The 19497-nt window shown below is 49.9% G+C and overlaps 1 protein-coding gene across 1 annotated transcript in view; it reads left to right on the top strand.

Moving 5' to 3' along the window:
• Positions 1-15339: 15339 nt before the first annotated feature.
• galnt17 (polypeptide N-acetylgalactosaminyltransferase 17) overlaps positions 15340-19497 on the top strand; it is a 40754-nt gene continuing 36596 nt past the window's right edge. Inside the window, exons 1-2 of the mRNA XM_056283725.1 lie at positions 15340-15586; positions 18827-19010. Coding sequence (XP_056139700.1) covers positions 15340-15586; positions 18827-19010 — 431 coding nt within the window. The remainder of the gene's footprint in view (positions 15587-18826; positions 19011-19497) is intronic.

The following is a 19497-nucleotide window of genomic DNA, read 5'->3' as shown; positions in this document are numbered from 1 at the left end:
GCTGAGCATCTCTTGGCGCAGACTCTGGAATGATAATCCTGTTTTGCTTCAGCAGTAGGCCATTGACCCCGCTCAACTCTGCCCTGATAGGATAGAATTGTGAGAGTTTACCCTTTGTCCACCCAGGTTGGAGGTTGGCCATCACTGTCCGCAATGTCACATCTTTTTCTGTTTCTAGTGCAGTCTTCTTGTGCATCATGTCTGGCACTGGGAGGGAGGAAGCAATCAAGTTAACATGCATTTCCACATCCACTGAGATGGTGCTGACCTGTGTCTTTGTGACTGGTGCAGGTGCTCAGGACAGTGCATCAGCCAGAATGATGTATTTACCTGGTGTGTAGATTAGATCCCTATCATAGCTTTGCAGCCTCATCATCATCCGCTGGATCCACGGAGACATGTCGTTCAGGTTTTTTCTGAAGATTGAAACGAGCGGTTGGTGATCTGTTTCTGCTGTAAAGGTGGGTAGTCCATAGACATAGCCATGAAACTTATCACATCCAAACACTAACTCTAGGGTCTCCTTTTCAATTTGGAGTATCGTGTTTCAGTCTCTGTCATTGCTCTGGACGCATTTGCCACTGGTCTCCAATTGTCATTGTCGTCAGCCACTCAACTGGATTCTCTGTAGGAGGTTCAACAGTCTCTCGTTGTGTTGTTGTAATGTAGAGCCCCACACAACTAAGTCATCAATGTAAACCCAGGTGCCTTCTAGACCCTCAATGATTGTTTCCATTGCTCTGTGATAGATTTCGGGAGCTGATTTGATTCCAAATGAAAGTCTAAGAAAACAGTATCTGCCAAATGGTGTATTGAACATGCAGTACTTGCTGCTCTCATCCCATTTCAGTTGCCAGAAACCATGAGATGCATCTATACTTAGCACAAAAAGTAAGGAAATTTGTGTTTGGTAGATTATTTCTTTGTTGTAACAATGCTTCTTGGCAATAAATCTTATACCGTTGGAAAGCCTGTTTATTTCCCTTTTAAATGGTGCCACATTTGTAAGGAACATGCATTTGTGGGATGAGCAGCAGAGCTGAGTATGTGGGTAGCGCCCGTGAAAAATTTGCCAAATCTTCTCTACCAATGCCAAACAGCTTATTTTGCTGTCGCTATTGACTCTTGTTTTGAGCTTCTGGTACCCCAGGTGCTGACAATCAGGTGCCTGATATAAGATTTATTGCCAAGAAGCATTGTTACAACAAAGAAATAATCTACCAAACACACATTTCCTTACTTTTTGTGCTAAGTTTAGTTTACTGGAGGATTTGGCCCCTGACATTTCACTAGTGATTTCTTCCTGTTTCGGTATCTGGTAGTTCTCTCTTTTAATGTTGTCGTTAAGGTCTTTGGGGTCTAGGCACACCCTTAACTCGCCATTGGGTTTCTTTACATATGTTATGGAGTTCACCCAGTCTGTCGCTTGTTCAATACATTGTATGACTCTCAATTTCACCATCCGGTTGAGTTCTTTCTTTAAGCAGGCTCGAAGTGGTGCTGGCACTTTCCCTTGGCCTGTGAAGATATCAGGAAACTTTTGCACAATGCCAGTTACTGTGTCGCTGTGAGTCTTAAGAACCACCTTTTCACTGTTGATTATATATAGACCCTCATGACCAGCTCAAGGTCCTCACATGCTTTGTCTCCTAGCTGTGACTCATGATCATTAGGAACAACCACGAACATCAGGTTCTGTTGTTTCCCATTCACATTCACTTTCAACCTGCACACCCCTTTGGTTTCTATTGGCTGTCCGTTATATGCCTTCAGTGGGACTGTCCGGTTATGCATTTGTGGCTTCTCTTTAAATGCTTTATTGTCTTTAGATCAGGTTGGCTTTTGCCCCCGTGTCTAATTTGAAGAACACCATTGTCCCATTAACTAACAGAGGTTTGTCTGTTCCCACTGCACTGACTTGATGTCCGGTGTCTACACTCTCATTTGGCTGCACATTTTTTTTGAGAGTCACAGGAAACCATGCTCACTAAAAATGAATCACTCAGTGAATCACTGTCCTCATCCACTACATGCACCTTGCGTTCCTTCCTTTCTCTTGAAAAACACATTTTTGCATAGTGGTTTTGTCCCTTACACCTGGAGCACGTTTTACCAAATGCTGGGCATTGTCTGGGTTTGTGATTCTCTCCACACGTTTGCAGCTAAACGTGTTATTTCAGACCTACACTACATCACAATACGTACGTGTCAGAGGACACGTTTTTGCGAGACCGACATACGTGTACACTCACCGGCCACTTTATTAGGCACACCTGTCCAACTGCTCGTTAACGCAAATTTCTAATCAGCCAATCACATGGCAGCAACTCAATGCATTTAGGCATGTAGACATGGTCAAGACGATCTGCTGCAGTTCAAACCGAGCATCAGAATGGGGAAGAAAGGTGATTTAAGTGACTTTGAACGTGGCATGGTTGTTGGTACCAGACGGGCTGGTCTGAGTATTTCAGAAACTGCTGATCTACTGGGATTTTCACGCACAACCATCTCTAGGGTTTACAGAGAATGGTCCGAAAAAGAGAAAATATCCAGTGAGCGGCAGTTCTGTGGGCGAAAATGCCTTGTTGATGCCAGAGGTCAGAGGAGAATGGCCAGACTGCTTCGAGCTGATAGAAAGGCAACAGTAACTCAAATAACCACTCATTACAACCGAGGTATGCAGAAGAGCATCTCTGAACGCACAACACGTCGAACCTTGAGGCAGATGGGCTACAGCAGCAGAAGACCACACCGGGTGCCACTTCTGTCAGCTAAGAACAGGAAACTGAGGCTACAATTCGCACAGGCTCACCAAAATTGGACAATAGAAGATTGGAAAAACGTTGCCTGGTCTGAGTCTCGATTTCTGCTGCGACATTCGGATGTCAGGGTCAGAATTTGGCATCAACAACATGAACGCATGGATCCATCCTGCCTTGTATCAACGGTTCAGGCTGGTGGTGGTGGTGTAATGGTGTGGGGGATATTTTCTTGGCACACTTTGGGCCCCTTAGTACCAATTGAGCATCGTGTCAACGCCACAGCCTACCTGAGTATTGTTGCTGACCATGTCCATCCCTTTATGACCACAGTGTTCCCATCTTCTGATGGCTACTTCCAGCAGGATAAGGCGCCATGTCATAAAGCTCGAATCATCTCAGACTGGTTTCTTGAACGTGACAATGAGTTCACTGTACTCAAATGGCCTCCACAGTCACCAGATCTCAATCCAATAGAGCACCTTTGGGATGTGGTGGACCGGGAGATTCGCATCATGGAAATGCAGCCGACAAATCTGCAGCGACTGCGTGATGCTATCATGTCAAAATGGACCAAACTCTCTGAGGAATGTTTCCAGTACCTTGTTGAATCTATGCCACGAAGGATTAAGGCAGTTCTGAAGGCAAAAGGGGGTCCAACCCGGTACTAGCAAGGTGTACCTAATAAAGTGGCCAGTGAGTGTATATGGACACGTATTAGTTGCCACTAGGGCCGCAATCCCGTCTTCTGGCCACTGGGGGCGCAAGAAAAAGGGCGGACAGCGTCATGGTGGCAGCAGTCCTGTAACCAACATAGTAGATGAATGCGGGAGGTGCGGCAAGACGCAGCACACCGATGAGCGGAAGTGTCCTGCAATGAACAGTGCAACAACTGTCATAAAAAGGGACCTTGGGAGCGTGTATGTCACTCTAAAAAGGTGAGAGACGTCACTGAAGAGGTTAAACAGCTGTACTTTCTGGGAGAAGTTGGCAAAGACAGCAGTCAGGAACATTCGCTCCGCCATCTTTGTTCAATATTTTTGACATTCTATTACGTCACGACCATGGTCATGACAGACCTAGTAGGCTACAGGGCGCCCCTAGCGGCATCTGTGAGATACGTGTCAATGAACACGTATAAGTGACTTGCAGAAGCGTGTCCATACACACGTAAAGAGGAGGCGACCGGTCTGGTTATTTTGCTTCCTTCGAGCGCGTCGGTATTTTCCGCGCCCATTTTCCTTGAACGAAACGGCGTCTACATCCGCACTTGGCAGAGCTAAAGCTAGTCCCTTAGCGGCGCCTTCAAGCGTTTCCACGTGCTGTTTAGCTAACCCGCTGGCCTGGCATATTGTCACAGCGCTGTCCAAACTGAGTTCCGCTTCTCTTCACAATCTTTCTCTGACTTTCTTCGTCACATGTGCCGAACACAATTTGATCGCGAATCATTGACCCGTTCAGTCCATTGAAGTTACGGGTACTAGCCTTTAGCTTAAGGTCTGTGAGAAAACTATCGTAAACTACTAATGAGACACGTTAGCCCCTAGCTAACGGGTCTGACCCTTTAGCCGAGCGGTTAGTGACGTCGCCTTGTGGTGCAGTACACCCGTATCGAATCCCGCACCGGGCAAGAAAATAACCGGTTACATTGGTGGCAGCGGTGGGATCCGGAAGTGTGCAGATCCTCAGAAGCAGATCCTCTTCGGAGCGCGGGAATAACAGCGCGAGGGCGCGCTTCCGGGGAGGGTGACGACTGTAAACTACTAATAAGACACGTTAGCTCCTAGCTAACGGGTCTGACCCTTTAGTCGAGCGGGTAGTGATGTCGCCTTGTGGTGCAGTACAGCCCGTATCGAATCCCGCACCGGGCAAGAAAATAACACACTATCAAAAGTCTCTCCTTCGCGTTGCGTCCGCGATCTAAACACACACCTCTCCTGAGTCTCCTTCTGTTTTGACAGGCAGCGTTCGTCGAATGTCTTGACGCCTTCGCCCGGCTTGTTTGTGTCTCCCTCGACTGCAAACGCGGATGTGTTAGACACCTCCGGCGCGTCAGCTCCAGCATGGCGGTCTTTCGCTCATTTGACGCCCCTGCGCCACTCCTGTTGCCGCCACATACAGCTTGAAACGCTGCTTGACATTCCTCCAGTTCGCGTCTACATTTCCAGGTAACTTTACAGTCCCCGGTGGTTTTTTTATCGCATCCATTTCCTGCCCGGTTCACTCCTGGTACCACGTGATGTTCTGTAATAAATCAAGCTGACAAGTGAATCTTGTCTCTTGTGTATTTAATCTCGCCTTGTCTGTTCAACGGCTGTAACTTGTTCCGGCCCTACAACGTTCTGCGCATGAACTTTAACCCTCTACAATAAACAAGATATACCAGTACTGCCACCTACCGGCCTAGTGGGCACATAGCATTACATTTATCTTGACAGAATATAGCGTTTAAAAACCATGGTCGTTCTAGTGGGTTTTTAAGTTCCATCGTTGTTTGGGATTGCTTCAGTGGTTATTTTCAGTTCTTTTTTTTTACGTTTCACGTTTTATGGGCCTTGTTACGTTTGTCAGATTAGCAATATGTTTTTTTTTCCATTTTGTTTTCAGGTATATTTTCACTTTTTCCATTTTGCTATTCAAGTTCGGCCATGTCTCTCTGAAGTTTAAATTGTTTAAAAATAGTATCATAGCAAATTCAGGGGGGGGGGGGCAGCCATAGGAGTTGCTGCGGCCGAGACGCGAACCCGTATCGCCCGCACCGCAGGAGAGATCGCTAACCGCTTGACTAAAGGGTCAGACTCGCCGGCCAGCGGCCAACGTGTCTACTTATCCATGCACGTGACAGTATTAAAAGTTGTTAAAATCTTGATGTAAGGCAGTAGCCTGGGTGGGCCACTGGAGGTCGATGTTGCGCTGTCTTTTCCCCTGAGAGTTCAGTAATCGTCGCTGTTTGTCTCTTGCAGGACACTGTATTCTGATATGTGTTCCGTGTGGGACGCCATCTGGCCTTAGTTTGTTTGACTACCTCGTAAGGTTATGGACCAGCAGCTGCTGTGAGCAAATAAAACGCCACCCGGTCTCAACCACAATTCAGAGCCCCCGTGCCCGGTGCCTTCTTCTCTCCGCACAATACCCCACACTACAAACAAAGAAACACAACGCAGAGTCCCAGGGTGTGGAGCGAGGCTCCAGCACCAGTGGGTTACATTCATTTTGGTGTCAGACGTTTCCTAGCAGACACACTAACATGTGCAATGCATTAATATCTCAATTGGCTACTTCTTTTGACAGAATATAGAGTTTAAAAACCGGCAGTCATTATGACCACCCATGGTCGTTTTAGGTAGGAGTGAAATTCCGGTCATTCTAGTGTTAAAAGCATTCAGGTGGGTGTGTGTTCTCATGTATATGTAAACACACACACACACACACACACACACACACACACACACACACACATACAAATGTGACTTGATAAGACAAAATGTGCACATAGTGTGCAGTAGCACTGTGCGTGTGCTGGAGCATAACATTTAGCCGGCCGGCGGCTCCTGGCTCCTCTACAGTAACTCCTGGCTCCTCTACAGTAACTCCTGGCTCCTCTACAGTAGCACCTGGCTCCTCTACAGTAACTCCTGGCTCCTCTACAGTAACACCTGGCTCCTCTACAGTAACACCTGGCTCCTCTACAGTAACTCCTGGCTCCTCTACAGTAACTCCTGGCTCCTTTACAGTAGCACCTGGCTCATCTACAGTAACTCCTGCTCCTCTACAGTAACTCCTGGCTCCTCTACAGTAACTCCTGGCTCCTCTACAGTAACACCTGGCTCCTTTACAGTAGCACCTGGCTCATCTACAGTAACTCCTGCTCCTCTACAGTAACTCCTGGCTCATCTACAGTAACTCCTGCTCCTCTACAGTAACTCCTGGCTCCTCTACAGTAGCTCCTGGCTCCTTTAAAGTAACTCCTGGCTCCTCTACAGTAACTCCTGCTCCTCTACAGTAACTCGTGGCTCCTCTACAGTAACACCTGGCTCCTTTACAGTAGCACCTGGCTCATCTACAGTAACTCCTGCTCCTCTACAGTAACTCCTGGCTCCTCTACAGTAGCTCCTGGCTCCTCTACAGTAACACCTGGCTCCTCTACAGTAACTCCTGGCTCCTCTACAGTAACTCCTGCTCCTCTACAGTAACTCTGGCTCCTCTACAGCAGCTCCTGGCTCCTCTACAGTAGCTCCTGGCTCCTCTACAGTAACTCCTGGCTCCTCTACAGTAACTCCTGGCTCCTCTACAGTAGCTCCTGGCTCCTCTACAGTAACTCCTGGCTCCTCTACAGCAACTCCTGGCTCCTCTACAGTAACACCTGGCTCCTCTACAGTAACTCCTGGCTCCTCTACAGTAACACCTGGCTCCTCTACAGTAACTCCTGGCTCCTCTACAGTAACACCTGGCTCCTCTACAGTAGCTCCTGGCTCCTCTACAGTAACTCCTGGCTCCTCTACAGCAACTCCTGGCTCCTCTACAGTAACTCCTGGCTCCTCTACAGTAACTCCTGGCTCCTCTACAGTAACACCTGGCTCCTCTACAGTAACTCCTGGCTCCTCTACAGTAACTCCCGGCTCCTCTACAGTAACTCCTGGCTCCTCCACAGTAATTTGAGGAGTTCGACTGTCATGTTCACCCGCTCAGCGAACAGCAAGTCGCCTCCCCCTTTACTCTCTTTCGCTTCTTGTGTTCCTGTGTGCTGCAGTCACACAATCGCCTCCTCTTGTCATTTCTCCCTTTTGTGCGCTCCGGCATCTCGGCTCGTCTGCCTCTCCACTGCTTGGGAAACGCTCCCCCTTTGAATTTCTATCCTCTCCTTTTTTATCTCTCTCTCCGGTGTCGTTACTCTCCTATCGCCTTTCTCACCAACTCTCGTTTCCCTTTTCTATGTGCACTGTATCACTGCCTCCGTGTGTGCGAGAGACAGGGGGGGGGAGAGGAGGGGGAGGGGGGAGAGGGAGAGAGAGTGTGTTTTTACTGATGCCTCGGCTCCCCCTTGATGATTCCTTCGGTTCGTCTTTTCGTTCGTCTCACACGGTCTCGCGCTGGTTTTGATCCCCCCCTCCTCCTCCTCCTCCTCCTCCTCCTCCTCCTCCTCCTCCTCCTCGCGAGCTGCAGGATCAGAGATGGCGTGGTTCTCGGTTGGCTGCCGTGTTACACAGCTCCCTGACTCTTCCTTATCTGGGTCACCCATTTACGCACCGACTCCTGGGTTAAAACACGGAAGGCTCGCTGGTGCACCGGGCCTGTGACTGTTGTGGTTCGGCTGCTGCCTCTAAACCCGCTTTAAACGTGACCCGTTCCGCTTTGTGTTTCAGCGTTGGCCCGCCGTGGAAGATCTCAGCTCTCTGTGGAAGTTTCTGGTTGTGTGATGCAACAGTGGGGTGTGTGTCTCTGGTCGTGTGGTACAACAGTGGGCTGTGTGTCTCTGGTTGTGTGATGCAACAGTGGGGTGTGTGTCTCTGGTTGTGTGATGCAACAGTGGGGTGTGTGTCTCTGGTTGTGTGATGCAACAGTGGGGTGTGTGTTTCTGGTCGTGTGGTACAACAGTGGGGTGTGTGTCTCTGGTTGTGTGATGCAACAGTGGGGTGTGTGTTTCTGGTCGTGTGGTACAACAGTGGGCTGTGTGTCTCTGGTTGTGTGATGCAACAGTGGGGTGTGTGTTTCTGGTCGTGTGGTACAACAGTGGGCTGTGTGTCTCTGGTTGTGTGATGCAACAGTGGGGCGTGTGTCTCTGGTCGTGTGGTACAACAGTGGGCTGTGTGTCTCTGGTTGTGTGATGCAACAGTGGGGTGTGTGTCTCTGGTTGTGTGGTACAACAGTGGGCTGTGTGTCTCTGGTTGTGTGATGCAACAGTGGGGTGTGTGTCTCTGGTCGTGTGGTACAACAGTGGGCTGTGTGTCTCTGGTTGTGTGATGCAACAGTGGGGTGTGTGTCTCTGGTTGTGTGGTACAACAGTGGGCTGTGTGTCTCTGGTTGTGTGATGCAACAGTGGGGTGTGTGTCTCTGGTCGTGTGGTACAACAGTGGGCTGTGTGTCTCTGGTTGTGTGATGCAACAGTGGGGTGTGTGTTTCTGGTTGTGTGGTACAACAGTGGGGTGTGTGTTTCTGGTTGTGTGGTACAACAGTGGGGTGTGTGTCTCTGGTGGTGTGATGCAACAGTGGGGTGTGTGTTTCTGGTTGTGTGATGCAACAGTGGGGTGTGTGTTTCTGGTTGTGTGATGCAACAGTGGGCTGTGTGTCTCTGGTTGTGTGGTACAACAGTGGGGTGTGTGTTTCTGGTTGTGTGATGCAACAGTGGGGTGTGTGTCTCTGGTGGTGTGATGCAACAGTGGGGTGTGTGTCTCTGGTTGTGTGATACAACAGTGGGCTGTGTGTCTCTGGTTGTGTGATGCAACAGTGGGGTGTGTGTTTCTGGTTGTGTGGTACAACAGTGGGGTGTGTGTCTCTGGTTGTGTGATGCAACAGTGGGGTGTGTGTCTCTGGTTGTGTGATACAACAGTGGGCTGTGTGTCTCTGGTTGTGTGATGCAACAGTGGGGTGTGTGTTTCTGGTTGTGTGGTACAACAGTGGGGTGTGTGTTTCTGGTTGTGTGGTACAACAGTGGGGTGTGTGTTTCTGGTTGTGTGGTACAACAGTGGGGTGTGTGTCTCTGGTTGTGTGATGCAACAGTGGGGTGTGTGTTTCTGGTTGTGTGATGCAACATTGAAACAAGATACAGCGGCGGTTCTACACCATTTCAAATTGGGGGGGCAGGATGGAGCCACATGCGATTTTAGGGGTACCAAATATATTAAGCACGACTGTTGCATAACACCCCCCACCCCCCATAGGTTTGGTTCTCCAAAAGACAAACTTTTGCCCCAGTTGGGGGTCCGTCACATAAACGGTTCGACTGTACAACATGATTTATTTTCTGGTTCCACATTTTTACTAATTTTTTCTGCCTTACGAAAATATTCGGCACAGTTAGGGGGGCCAGAGGGGGGGTCCAGGCTTAATATTACGGGGTCACTGCCCCCCTTGCCCCCCCTTAGAACCGCCACTGACAGGATAATAAAATTATATGGATTTACCTACCCAGTCGCACGGACTTTCGATCGTGATACCATCACGATTGGGGGGGGGGGGCTTCCGGGTGGCGTAGCGGTCTATTCCGTTGCCTATCAACACGAGGATCGGCGGTTCGAATCCCCGCGTTACCTCCGGCTTGGTCGGGCGTCCCTACAGATACAATTGGCCGTATCTGTGGGTGGAAAGCCAGATGCGGGTAGGTGTCCTGGTCGCTGCACCAGCGCCCCCCCTGGTCGGTCTTTAACCTGTCATTTTTCACATCCTCTCTGGTGAACCTGATGTGGCTGTCCAGAGTTAATGTGGTCGGTGACATGGGGAACATCCTGAGATTTGTTTTTAAACCAGGTGTCGTCCACAAATCTGGACCAGCGGCTAGGGGGCGTGCCTGGGTAGGACATCAGAGCCGTCTTTTACGCGTCCTCCATGTACAAGTTGGCCACTACAGGTGAGACTGATGAGCCCATAACACACCCATGTCTCGGCCTATGATACTGCCCCCTGTATGTGAAGCATGTGCACTGAAGACACAGCCTCGGGAGCAGACACGCTTGGTCAGTGTTAAGGGTGGTCCTGTTGCTAAGGGTGGGGTCGTCCTGGAATTTCATACGGACTACCTCCGCTGCGTCATCAACAGGAACGCACGTGAGGTGAGACTTGACGTCATAAGAGGCCGTTGTTTCCTGCCTCTCCATGACGATGCCCCTCACCTTGTCCACAAAATCCACAGTGTTCTGGATGTGATGTTCAGTACTGCCTGGCAGCCGATGAAGAAGAGGTGCAAGGAACTTGGAGGTGTTGGAGTAAATCATACAAACACTAGGCCGTAATGCCACATCCTATTTATGTCCTTTAGGTGAAGCCTACAGACCAGGTGCAGCTTCCCCTGGGTGTAGTCTATGGCACGTAATTCTGTGAGCAGCATTTCCTGTTCACAGCTTCAAACAATCTGCCACTTTTTTTCTCGTAGCCACTGCCCGGATCTCGTTTCAGGGGCTCATAAGTGTTTATGTGGCTAAGTAGCATCATAACTTTCTCATGATGGTCTGTCTGGTTGAATAAAACATTGCCTCTAGCTTTGTCTGCCGGAAGGATGATGATGTTATGGTCCTCACTGAGATTCGTGAGAGCTTTCCTCTCCTCTCTTTCAAGGATGAGGATGTGCACATCCTTAATAGGGAGGAGGGAGGAGGGAGGAGGGAGGAGGGCTGGTCTGAACGGGGAGTCAAAGAGGCCATCTATGTGAAGAGGGAGCGACCATCCCTGAACCGGGGGGAAGGGGGGGGGGCTAAGTACATCTGTCACGAGCTTACAATGCTGTGATGCGAGGGTCTAAGGACTGGATGTTGTGTTGCTGTAAAGCCTCTTGAGGCAAGGTTGTAATTTGTGATACTGGGCTACACAACTAAAGCTGACTCGACTTGATTGCGCATGACCGCTGAAACTCTGCTTAATGGTCAAGGTAATTTGCATAAGAACCGATCGATGGTTTCGGTCGGTATACCGCCCTCTCCCAGCTGAGCCGGGAGAGGGCGCTCACGGCGGAGTGACGGCACGTTTCTCTCAGTAAACATTGTATCCGGATGACCCATCACCTTTCTTAGATGTTCCTACCTGGATTATTGCGCGTGCATCACGACGCGAAACCTTCCACGAGCGGTGAGCAGAGGCTGAGGGAGTACTGATAATTAATTACTACTTAAGTAAAGTATATTACTACTTAAGTAAAGTATTACTACTTAAGTAAAGTATTACTACTTAAGTAAATTATATTACTACTTAAGTAAAATTACTGCTACTGAGGTGACTTACTCGCGTGCAAGTAATAGTATCAGATTTAGGTTTAACTGACTAAAGCAAGAGTAAATGAGTTTTTTACTGAAAACGTACTTGAGTAATTAGTGTGTTAATTACGTCTGGTCTTTCCATGTGTAGAAACAGAGCTGCAGCTCAACAATATGGAAATATCCTTTAGCTGACATATTAAATATCATCGGAAGCAGCCTAGACAAACATCGCCAAAGTCAATTCCAGAAAGGCCCAGTATCAGTAAAACCTGAGACTTAGTCAAGCTGTTCCTTCATGTCACCAGTTCTTATTAATCTGAAAAGTTCATTAAGATAATGACAGTGGAGTACAACACTCAAAGCTATAAAGTGCAATGATTTTTTGGTAAGTACCGTAACAGTGAAAAATTACTCAAGTACTGTAATGAGAGTACATGTACTTACTTACTTTCCCCCTCGGTGAGTATAAAATAGGGATAGACTTAAAAAAAACTATTCATTTAATTTCTAACCACCCTTTTTATGATTGACATAAATCGCCGTTACATCAATTCACAGTAGTACATCAAATTAAAATGATCAGGGATGTTAATTATACAGAATAGTGCATTTAAATGGGGAAAACACTACTACTACTACCACTATTTCTACCACTACTACTACTACTACCACTACTATTGCTACTACTACTAATACCGCTACTACTACTACTACTACTACTACTACCACTACTACCACTACTACTACTATTGCTACTACTACTAATACCGCTACTACTACTACTACTACTACTACTACCACTACTACCACTACTACTACTACTACTATTGCTACTACTACTACTACCACTACTACTACTACTACCACTACTACTACTACTACTACCACCACTACTACTACCACCACTACTACTACTACTACCACCACTACTACTACTACTACTACTACTACTACTACTTTCGGCTGCTTCCATTAGGAGTCACCACAGCGGATCATCCGTTTCCATCTCTTCTTGTCCTCTGCATCTTCCTCTGTCACACCAGCCACCTGCATGTCCTCCCTCACCACATCCATAAACCTCCTCTTTGGCCTTCCTCTTCTCCTCTTCCCTGGCAGCTCCATATTCAGCATCCTTCTCCCAATATACCCAGCATCTCTCCTCCACACATGTCCAAACCATCTCTATCTTGCCTCTCTTGCTTTGTCTCCACACCGTCCAAGCTGAGCTGTCCCTCTACTATACTCCTTCCTAATCCTGTCCTTCTTCATCACTCCTAATGAAAATCTTAGCATCTTCAACTCTGCCACCTCCAGCTCCGCCTCCTGTCTTTTCATCAGTGCCACTGTCTCCAAACCATATAACATAGCTGGTCTCACAGCCATCTTGTAAACCTTCCCTTTAACTCTTGCTGGTACCCTTCTGTCACAAATCACTCCTGACACTCTTCTCCACCCACTCCACCCTGCCTGCACTCTCTTCTTCACCTCTCTACTGCACTCCCCGTTACTTTGTAGTAGTAGTAATGCAAATAGTTATGATATAAATGTATTGTTCAGTCTGTGAGCGCCTGTCAGCAGCCATTAAATACTGGTTCAAATGGTATTTGGTTGATTCCTGTCTGAATACATATACTTCCTGTCTGAATACATATACTTCCTGTCTGAATACATGTACTTCCTGTCTGAATACATATACTTCCTGTCTGAATACATGTACTTCCTGTCTGAATACATATACTTCCTGTCTGAATACATATACTTCCTGTCTGAATACATGTACTTCCTGTCTGAATACATATACTTCCTGTCTGAATACATGTACTTCCTGTCTGAATACATGTACTTCCTGTCTGAATACATATACTTCCTGTCTGAATACATGTACTTCCTGTCTGAATACATATACTTCATGTCTGAATACATGTACTTCCTGGGTGAGGGGCGCCGGCCAAACGACGCCATATGTAAGCTCTCAAACTTGTGGCGAGCAGGTGACCCGAGGCTGCTGTCTGATCGGTTTCTTCAGATTTTCCAGGGGGCGCAACACTCCCACTTTTACCGGCAGCGAATCGGTGTTGTTTTAAAGTTTTTCCATCTAATGTGATTGGAAACTTCTAGTGGCTGTCAATCATGTTCACACCCACCACGACGCCTCGTCTCGACTGTCAATCATCCACCATCTGAGAACCCTGATAAAACAGGCTAGATGGTCCTTGTTAATAACTCTGTACTGTGTGGACATGAACGCATGACAGCCCGGGACACTGACACGTTGGACCGGCGGGTGTGTTACCCGCTTTGGCGCGATGCCGGGTTGGCTGTCAGGTGTGCTGCGCCAAGGTAAATTCGCCCCCCCCCCCAATTATTTTTAGCACCACTCGCCACTGGAGATCACATCAACGTCACCAGTGCGCAGATGAGAATACAAACACGGAGTCCTGCAGGCTCTCACGGACCAGGACTGGTGTAGCTGTTTTAATTACAGATAATTGGCGGCCGTCCCGCCCCGCCCGCCCACCTGCACCGAAGGGGTTTGAACCGTTTGCAGCAGCGCGGCGCTCGGTCTTCTCAGATCCACTCCGGGTTTTCCTCCGCTCCCTTAATACGGAGCGCTATATTAAGGGGAATAGTAGAGAGGTAATAACAAGACACAACCATCAAGGGTAAAAAAGGCGGGGGGAATAACAACTATATACATATATATGTGTGTGTGTGTGTGTGTGTGTGTGTGTGTGTGTGTGTGTGTGTGTGTGTGTGTGTGTGTGTGTAGTTGTGGGTGTAGGTAGGGGAGCTGTAAGAAAAACCCGGATTATTCCGGGCGACTTTGCTCGCTGTCGTCGTCCGCCGCCGTGCCGGTGAAGCCTCCATCCACCGAGGATGCTGCGGGAGTGTGCGGAGCTTTGTGCTCGCTCCGCATCCAGATGCACGCGGCTCCGCGGCGCGTGAGATGAGAGCGGCGTGCCAATAGGCCACCACAGAAACCAAGCGAACGCCTTTCAGTGGTCCGGGTTTACGTCCGTCTCCCGGGATTTACCCCCCCCACCCCCCCCCCCACTCCGCAGGTCATTGACACGGTATCGGAGCCTACACGTCGGTGCATGGGTAGGACGCTTGCGCGCAGTCTTCCACAAATCGCATCTCAGCCGGCTTTGCTGTGGGACGCGAAGAGCAGCGCTCGGCCGTCTCCTGCCGCGTCCCTTCTAGGGGGGAGGAGGAGGAGGAGAGACGGACTGTTCGAGATCGCCCCGTGCGTGGTGGTGTCTTTGTCTCGCGTGTCTCCGCTGCGTGGCGTGGCGTTTAAACCGGGCTCCGTTGGCGGCGACACGGACCAAAGCCGCTGGCCAGAGCGCCGGCGTTCCTCGCCAGGGGGGCTGCAACCCCCAAACCCCGACCGCGCCAGGTGGCGAGAGGGGGGAGAGAGACGCGCCTGCGGACGGGAGGGCCAGCGCAGACTGACCATCGTTTGGGGGTTTTTTGTTTTTTTTTCTTGCAATACCTAAAATATGCAAAGGGTCTGTCGACTTAAGCCATCCGCCTCCCTCGCGGCTCTTCGCACGTCGCAAGGCACGCGAGCCCTGAGCCGCGTGTGACACCTTCTCAAAGACGACAGTGTCCCCCACCCCCCACCACCACCACCCATCCCCCCCCCCCGGATTCCGGACGTATCGGCGACTTTAATGGCTTTTGTGTTCAGAAGATGGAGGGTCCTGCTGGTGCTGAACGTGCTCGCGGTCGCGGGGTTCATGACTTTTTGGGCCAAGTGCAACACGCGCAGCGTGAAAGCCGCGGGTGCGGATCCGGCGGCCGACGGGAAGCGGCAGACGCAGAGCAGCAACGGCACGGCTCCGGACTCCGGCATCAGCCAGGAGGTGCTGCTGAGGAGACTGGGCTCCCTGGAGGACGTGGTGTACAGGCAATTAAACGGTACAGAGCACTTTCACGCACACACGCACGCGCGCGCTCGCGCGCCACATGCGTTAAAAGCGAGAGTATTCTATCGCACGCCGTGCAGTGGAGAGGCGTGCGTGCGCAGGCTCGTTTGGGGAGAAGTTGCGGCGTGTGTGTTGTGTTGTGTTGTGGTGTGTTGTGTTGTGCTGTGTTGTGTTGTGCTGTGTTGTGTTGTGTGTGTCTCTCCTGTTGTGTGTTTTCGGAGTTTTTCGCGTCCGGATTGCAGTTGGAGAGACGACGCACGCACGACGCAGAGCGCGCTCCTGTACAGTGGCGCCCGCAGAACATGGTGAACTGGGTGGGTAAAGATGGAGCAGGGATTTCTTTGTTGGGGGGGGGGGTTGCACTCCGAATATGCCTACATATCATTGTTGTAGCCAAGGGGGGGAAGGGGGGTTCGTTCGACCGACCCCCTCAAAAAACAAAAGATCCAAAAAGTCCAACAATTAAACGAAGTGGCGGCCAGGCTTTCCTTAGTAGTAACACAATAAGGTCATTGTTATGTTGTGTTGAAGTGTGGACTATCCTCCGCTTTTGTCAGGCTGCCTACAGCCCTGGTCTGCTCAACACAGCTGCACCAGCAATACAGCTGCAGACTAGAAGAGGACGAGGAGACACAACTTGGTGAACTAATGAACATGGCTATGTGGGTATGCTAGACGGAGAAACCTGCTTGAAGTGGAAGAGCCGGAAGTACTGCTGCAGCCATGCTGCTGGACGGTGGTCACGGTCTTTGCAGACAGGTAGAGGAATGAAATGCCCGGAAACCAGCTCAGGGTCTGCAACTGCAAGGTCTCCGTTGTTAGAATTGCATTAATGCTCGTCTAGGGCCAGTAAGGCTACCATGAAGTACGTATGGTCATGTGACCTGACCACCACGCAGCATCTCTGCGTGTACCACTTCCGATGGCGGGGTGGTTACAGAGCTGGCACTGCCGTCGCTCACGTAGGCAAACAGAATCATCGTCATCACCCCCTGCCTTGCTTTTGGTTTTGCGTGATAGCGTCAGCTGTGCCAAAATATGAACTGAAGGTGGCGCTATGGACTCTAGACTCCTTTACTCTTTGAACCTATTCCAAATACTTTTAGTAATCAGAATTATTTCTGCCCTTAATCCACGTTGATTAAGTTAAAATCCAATTTAAACTAATGTAACCTACAAAAAGACTCACGAGCCGATCGCCAAGGGGGGGTCGGCCCTCTTTAGTCGAGCGGTTAGCGATGTCGCCTTGTGGCGCAGTACACCGCGGATCGAATCCCGCAGAGAGCAGAAAAAATGAGCTCGGTTACATCGGTGGATCCGGAAGAGCGCAGATCCTCATAAGTCTCTTCGGAGCGCGGGCTTCACGAAGCTTCCGAGAGAGGGGGACCACCGTAACCTACAAAAAGACCCACTGGCCGAGCTGAACCATCCGTGTAGTTTTTTTTGAGGGGGGGGGGCACTGCACCGACCCTTCCAAAATACGCTATTATAAAACGTTAAAGTCCTTTTTTTAATTACATTATAATCCTCATTGGTAAGAATTTTCCTGCACCTCCGCCATAATTCTCTCTTAGCCTCTTTCCGTTGTATTCTGTCACCACGGTCCACGTGGCTTCATTCCAGGTAGGATTTGACAGAGTGAACCTGGACGGTAGTGATGGGAAGTCCGGTTCTTATAAGCAAACGAAATTCTTTCCAACTGGCCAAGAGTGAAGAGTCGAATCTAAATTGATTCATTTGACTGACGGATTGATTCATTTGATTGACTGATTGATTCATTTGACTTTAAAAAAAAGGATCATTTCCTGGCCCAAAGGCGACCCCTGCCACTCATCTGATGAGCAGACAGGACTGTGGCGAGACTGTCCTGCGCAGACACGTGGACAGAGACAGAGATGGTAGATGAGGGCTCAACAGCCCGTTAATCAAAACAAGATTAGCAACTCCAGAAAACAAGTTAAATAAGACATCTGCAGGGGATCCACGTCTCCACCTCCCCCCGTCTCTGAGTCCCCTTCATGTGGTGTTGGACGCATCTTTAATCTGTCCCCAAGCTAATGAGGCTCGTTCGGGGCGGCTGATCTGCACCACGCTCCGCCACAATTACGACCTTAACACCATGTCATCTCTCAAAGTGGCTAATTGGCCGAAGTGGCGAAGTTTAATTTAGAGCACTTTTTAAAATATTTGGCCAAAATCGCTCTGCATCCCGAAAGCTATCAAGTAAGTAGACGCACTGAGGTCTCTGTGACCCCCCCCCCCCCCCCGCTATCAGAGGCAGAACGTTTCTCTGGACCTGCTCCTTTCAGCTAATCAGGAGAGCGCTTTGCAAGCTGGCTCCTCCATTGGTCCCGACTTGCTGTCAATCAGCACGGGTCTTAGGCGGAAGTGAGGGGGCGGTTTCGTTTGCGGGACGTTTTCGCAACACAGCTTGCGCTTTCTAACTTCCACCCGGAGTTGCGTAGCCCCACTCTCTCTGCATGTCTTGCCTGAGGTCTTCGGTCGTGGTTCACTCTGGGATCGGCTGACCACGTGATCCAGACACGCCGATTCAGTCGGTGTCAAACTGCACGTTCTCGGTGCACGAGCTCAGTTAAGCGAGCTGGTTGTGTTGAATCAGGGATGGAGGGAGAACCGACAGGGACGGTAGCCCCCCAGGAGCCTGATTGGACACCATTGCTTTGCAGTAGACTTTAGCAAAAGAAGTGCCGGATAATGGATAGTTCAGGCTTAAAGGGGTCACGCGACAGTGACCACGTGTTGTTGCAAAGGAAACCGTTGTTCGCTTCACCGAGTGCCCACCCTTCAGCTGGACTTTCTGGACCCTGTGTTTTTGGGGTGGGTCGAGTGTCCCAACTGAGCTGCATCTGGGCAATTAGTTGCCACGGAGGGCAACGTATCTGCAGAGTTTCCCCTTCTACGCAACACTACTGGTTTCACGGACTAACACACCTTCCACCGGGGGGCGGAGGACTGATGGCTGAAACGAGGTGGCGTAGCGCACGCTGGAAAGAAAAACCAGCACGCGTCCTCCACGGCATGCTGTTGTAGAGAAGGTCCGCTGCATTTCCATTGTTCAGCATGTGTAAAAACAAACACCTGCATTTATAACCTGTGTTTATAACCTGTATTTATAACCGTAGAGCAGCTACAGAGAGAGCGAGAGAGAGGAGGGACTAGACAAGACGAAGTGTTTCTGGCGTCTAATCTTCCCTTGTCCGTCTCTCCCCAGGTCTGTCCAAGTCGCTGGGCCTGATTGAGGGCTTCGGAGGTCGGGGCAAAGGCGGCCTACCTGCCTCGCTGTCCCCAGCCGAGGAGAGCGATGCCAAATACCTGCGGGAGAAGTACGGCTACAACGCCTATCTCAGTGACAAGATCTCCTTGGACAGGACCATCCCAGACCACCGCCCCAGCAAGTGAGTTGGAGGAGAGGACGGACTGAACACCAGCTGTGATTTTACGCTCATGGTTTCATGATCCAGACTTAAACAAGAATTGTTTCACTCAACAGCGTAAAAAAAAATCACAATTTTCAATAATGAGTTGGGCGTCCGGGTGGCGTAGCGGTCTATTCCGTTGCCTAGCAACACGGGGATCGCCGGTTCGAATCCCCGTGTTACCTCCGACTTGGTCGGACGTCCCTACAGACACAATTGGCGGTGTTTGCGGATGGGAAGCCGGATGTGGGTATGTGTCCTGGTCGCTGCACTAGTGCCTCCTCTGGTCGGCCGGGGCGCCTGTTCAGGTGGGAGTGGGAACTGAGGGGGGGGGGGTAGCGTGATCCTCCCACGCGCTACGTCCCCCTGGTGAAACTCCTCACTGTCAGGTGAAAAGAAGCGGCTGGTGACTCCACATGGGAGGAGGAGGCATGTGGTAGTCTGCAGCCCCTCCCCGGATCGGCAG

Source organism: Lampris incognitus, chromosome 7 (assembly GCF_029633865.1).
Source record: "Lampris incognitus isolate fLamInc1 chromosome 7, fLamInc1.hap2, whole genome shotgun sequence".
Lineage (NCBI taxonomy): Eukaryota > Metazoa > Chordata > Actinopteri > Lampriformes > Lampridae > Lampris > Lampris incognitus.
Note: the sequence above shows the minus strand (reverse complement) of the source record. Positions and strands in the feature narration are given on the sequence as shown.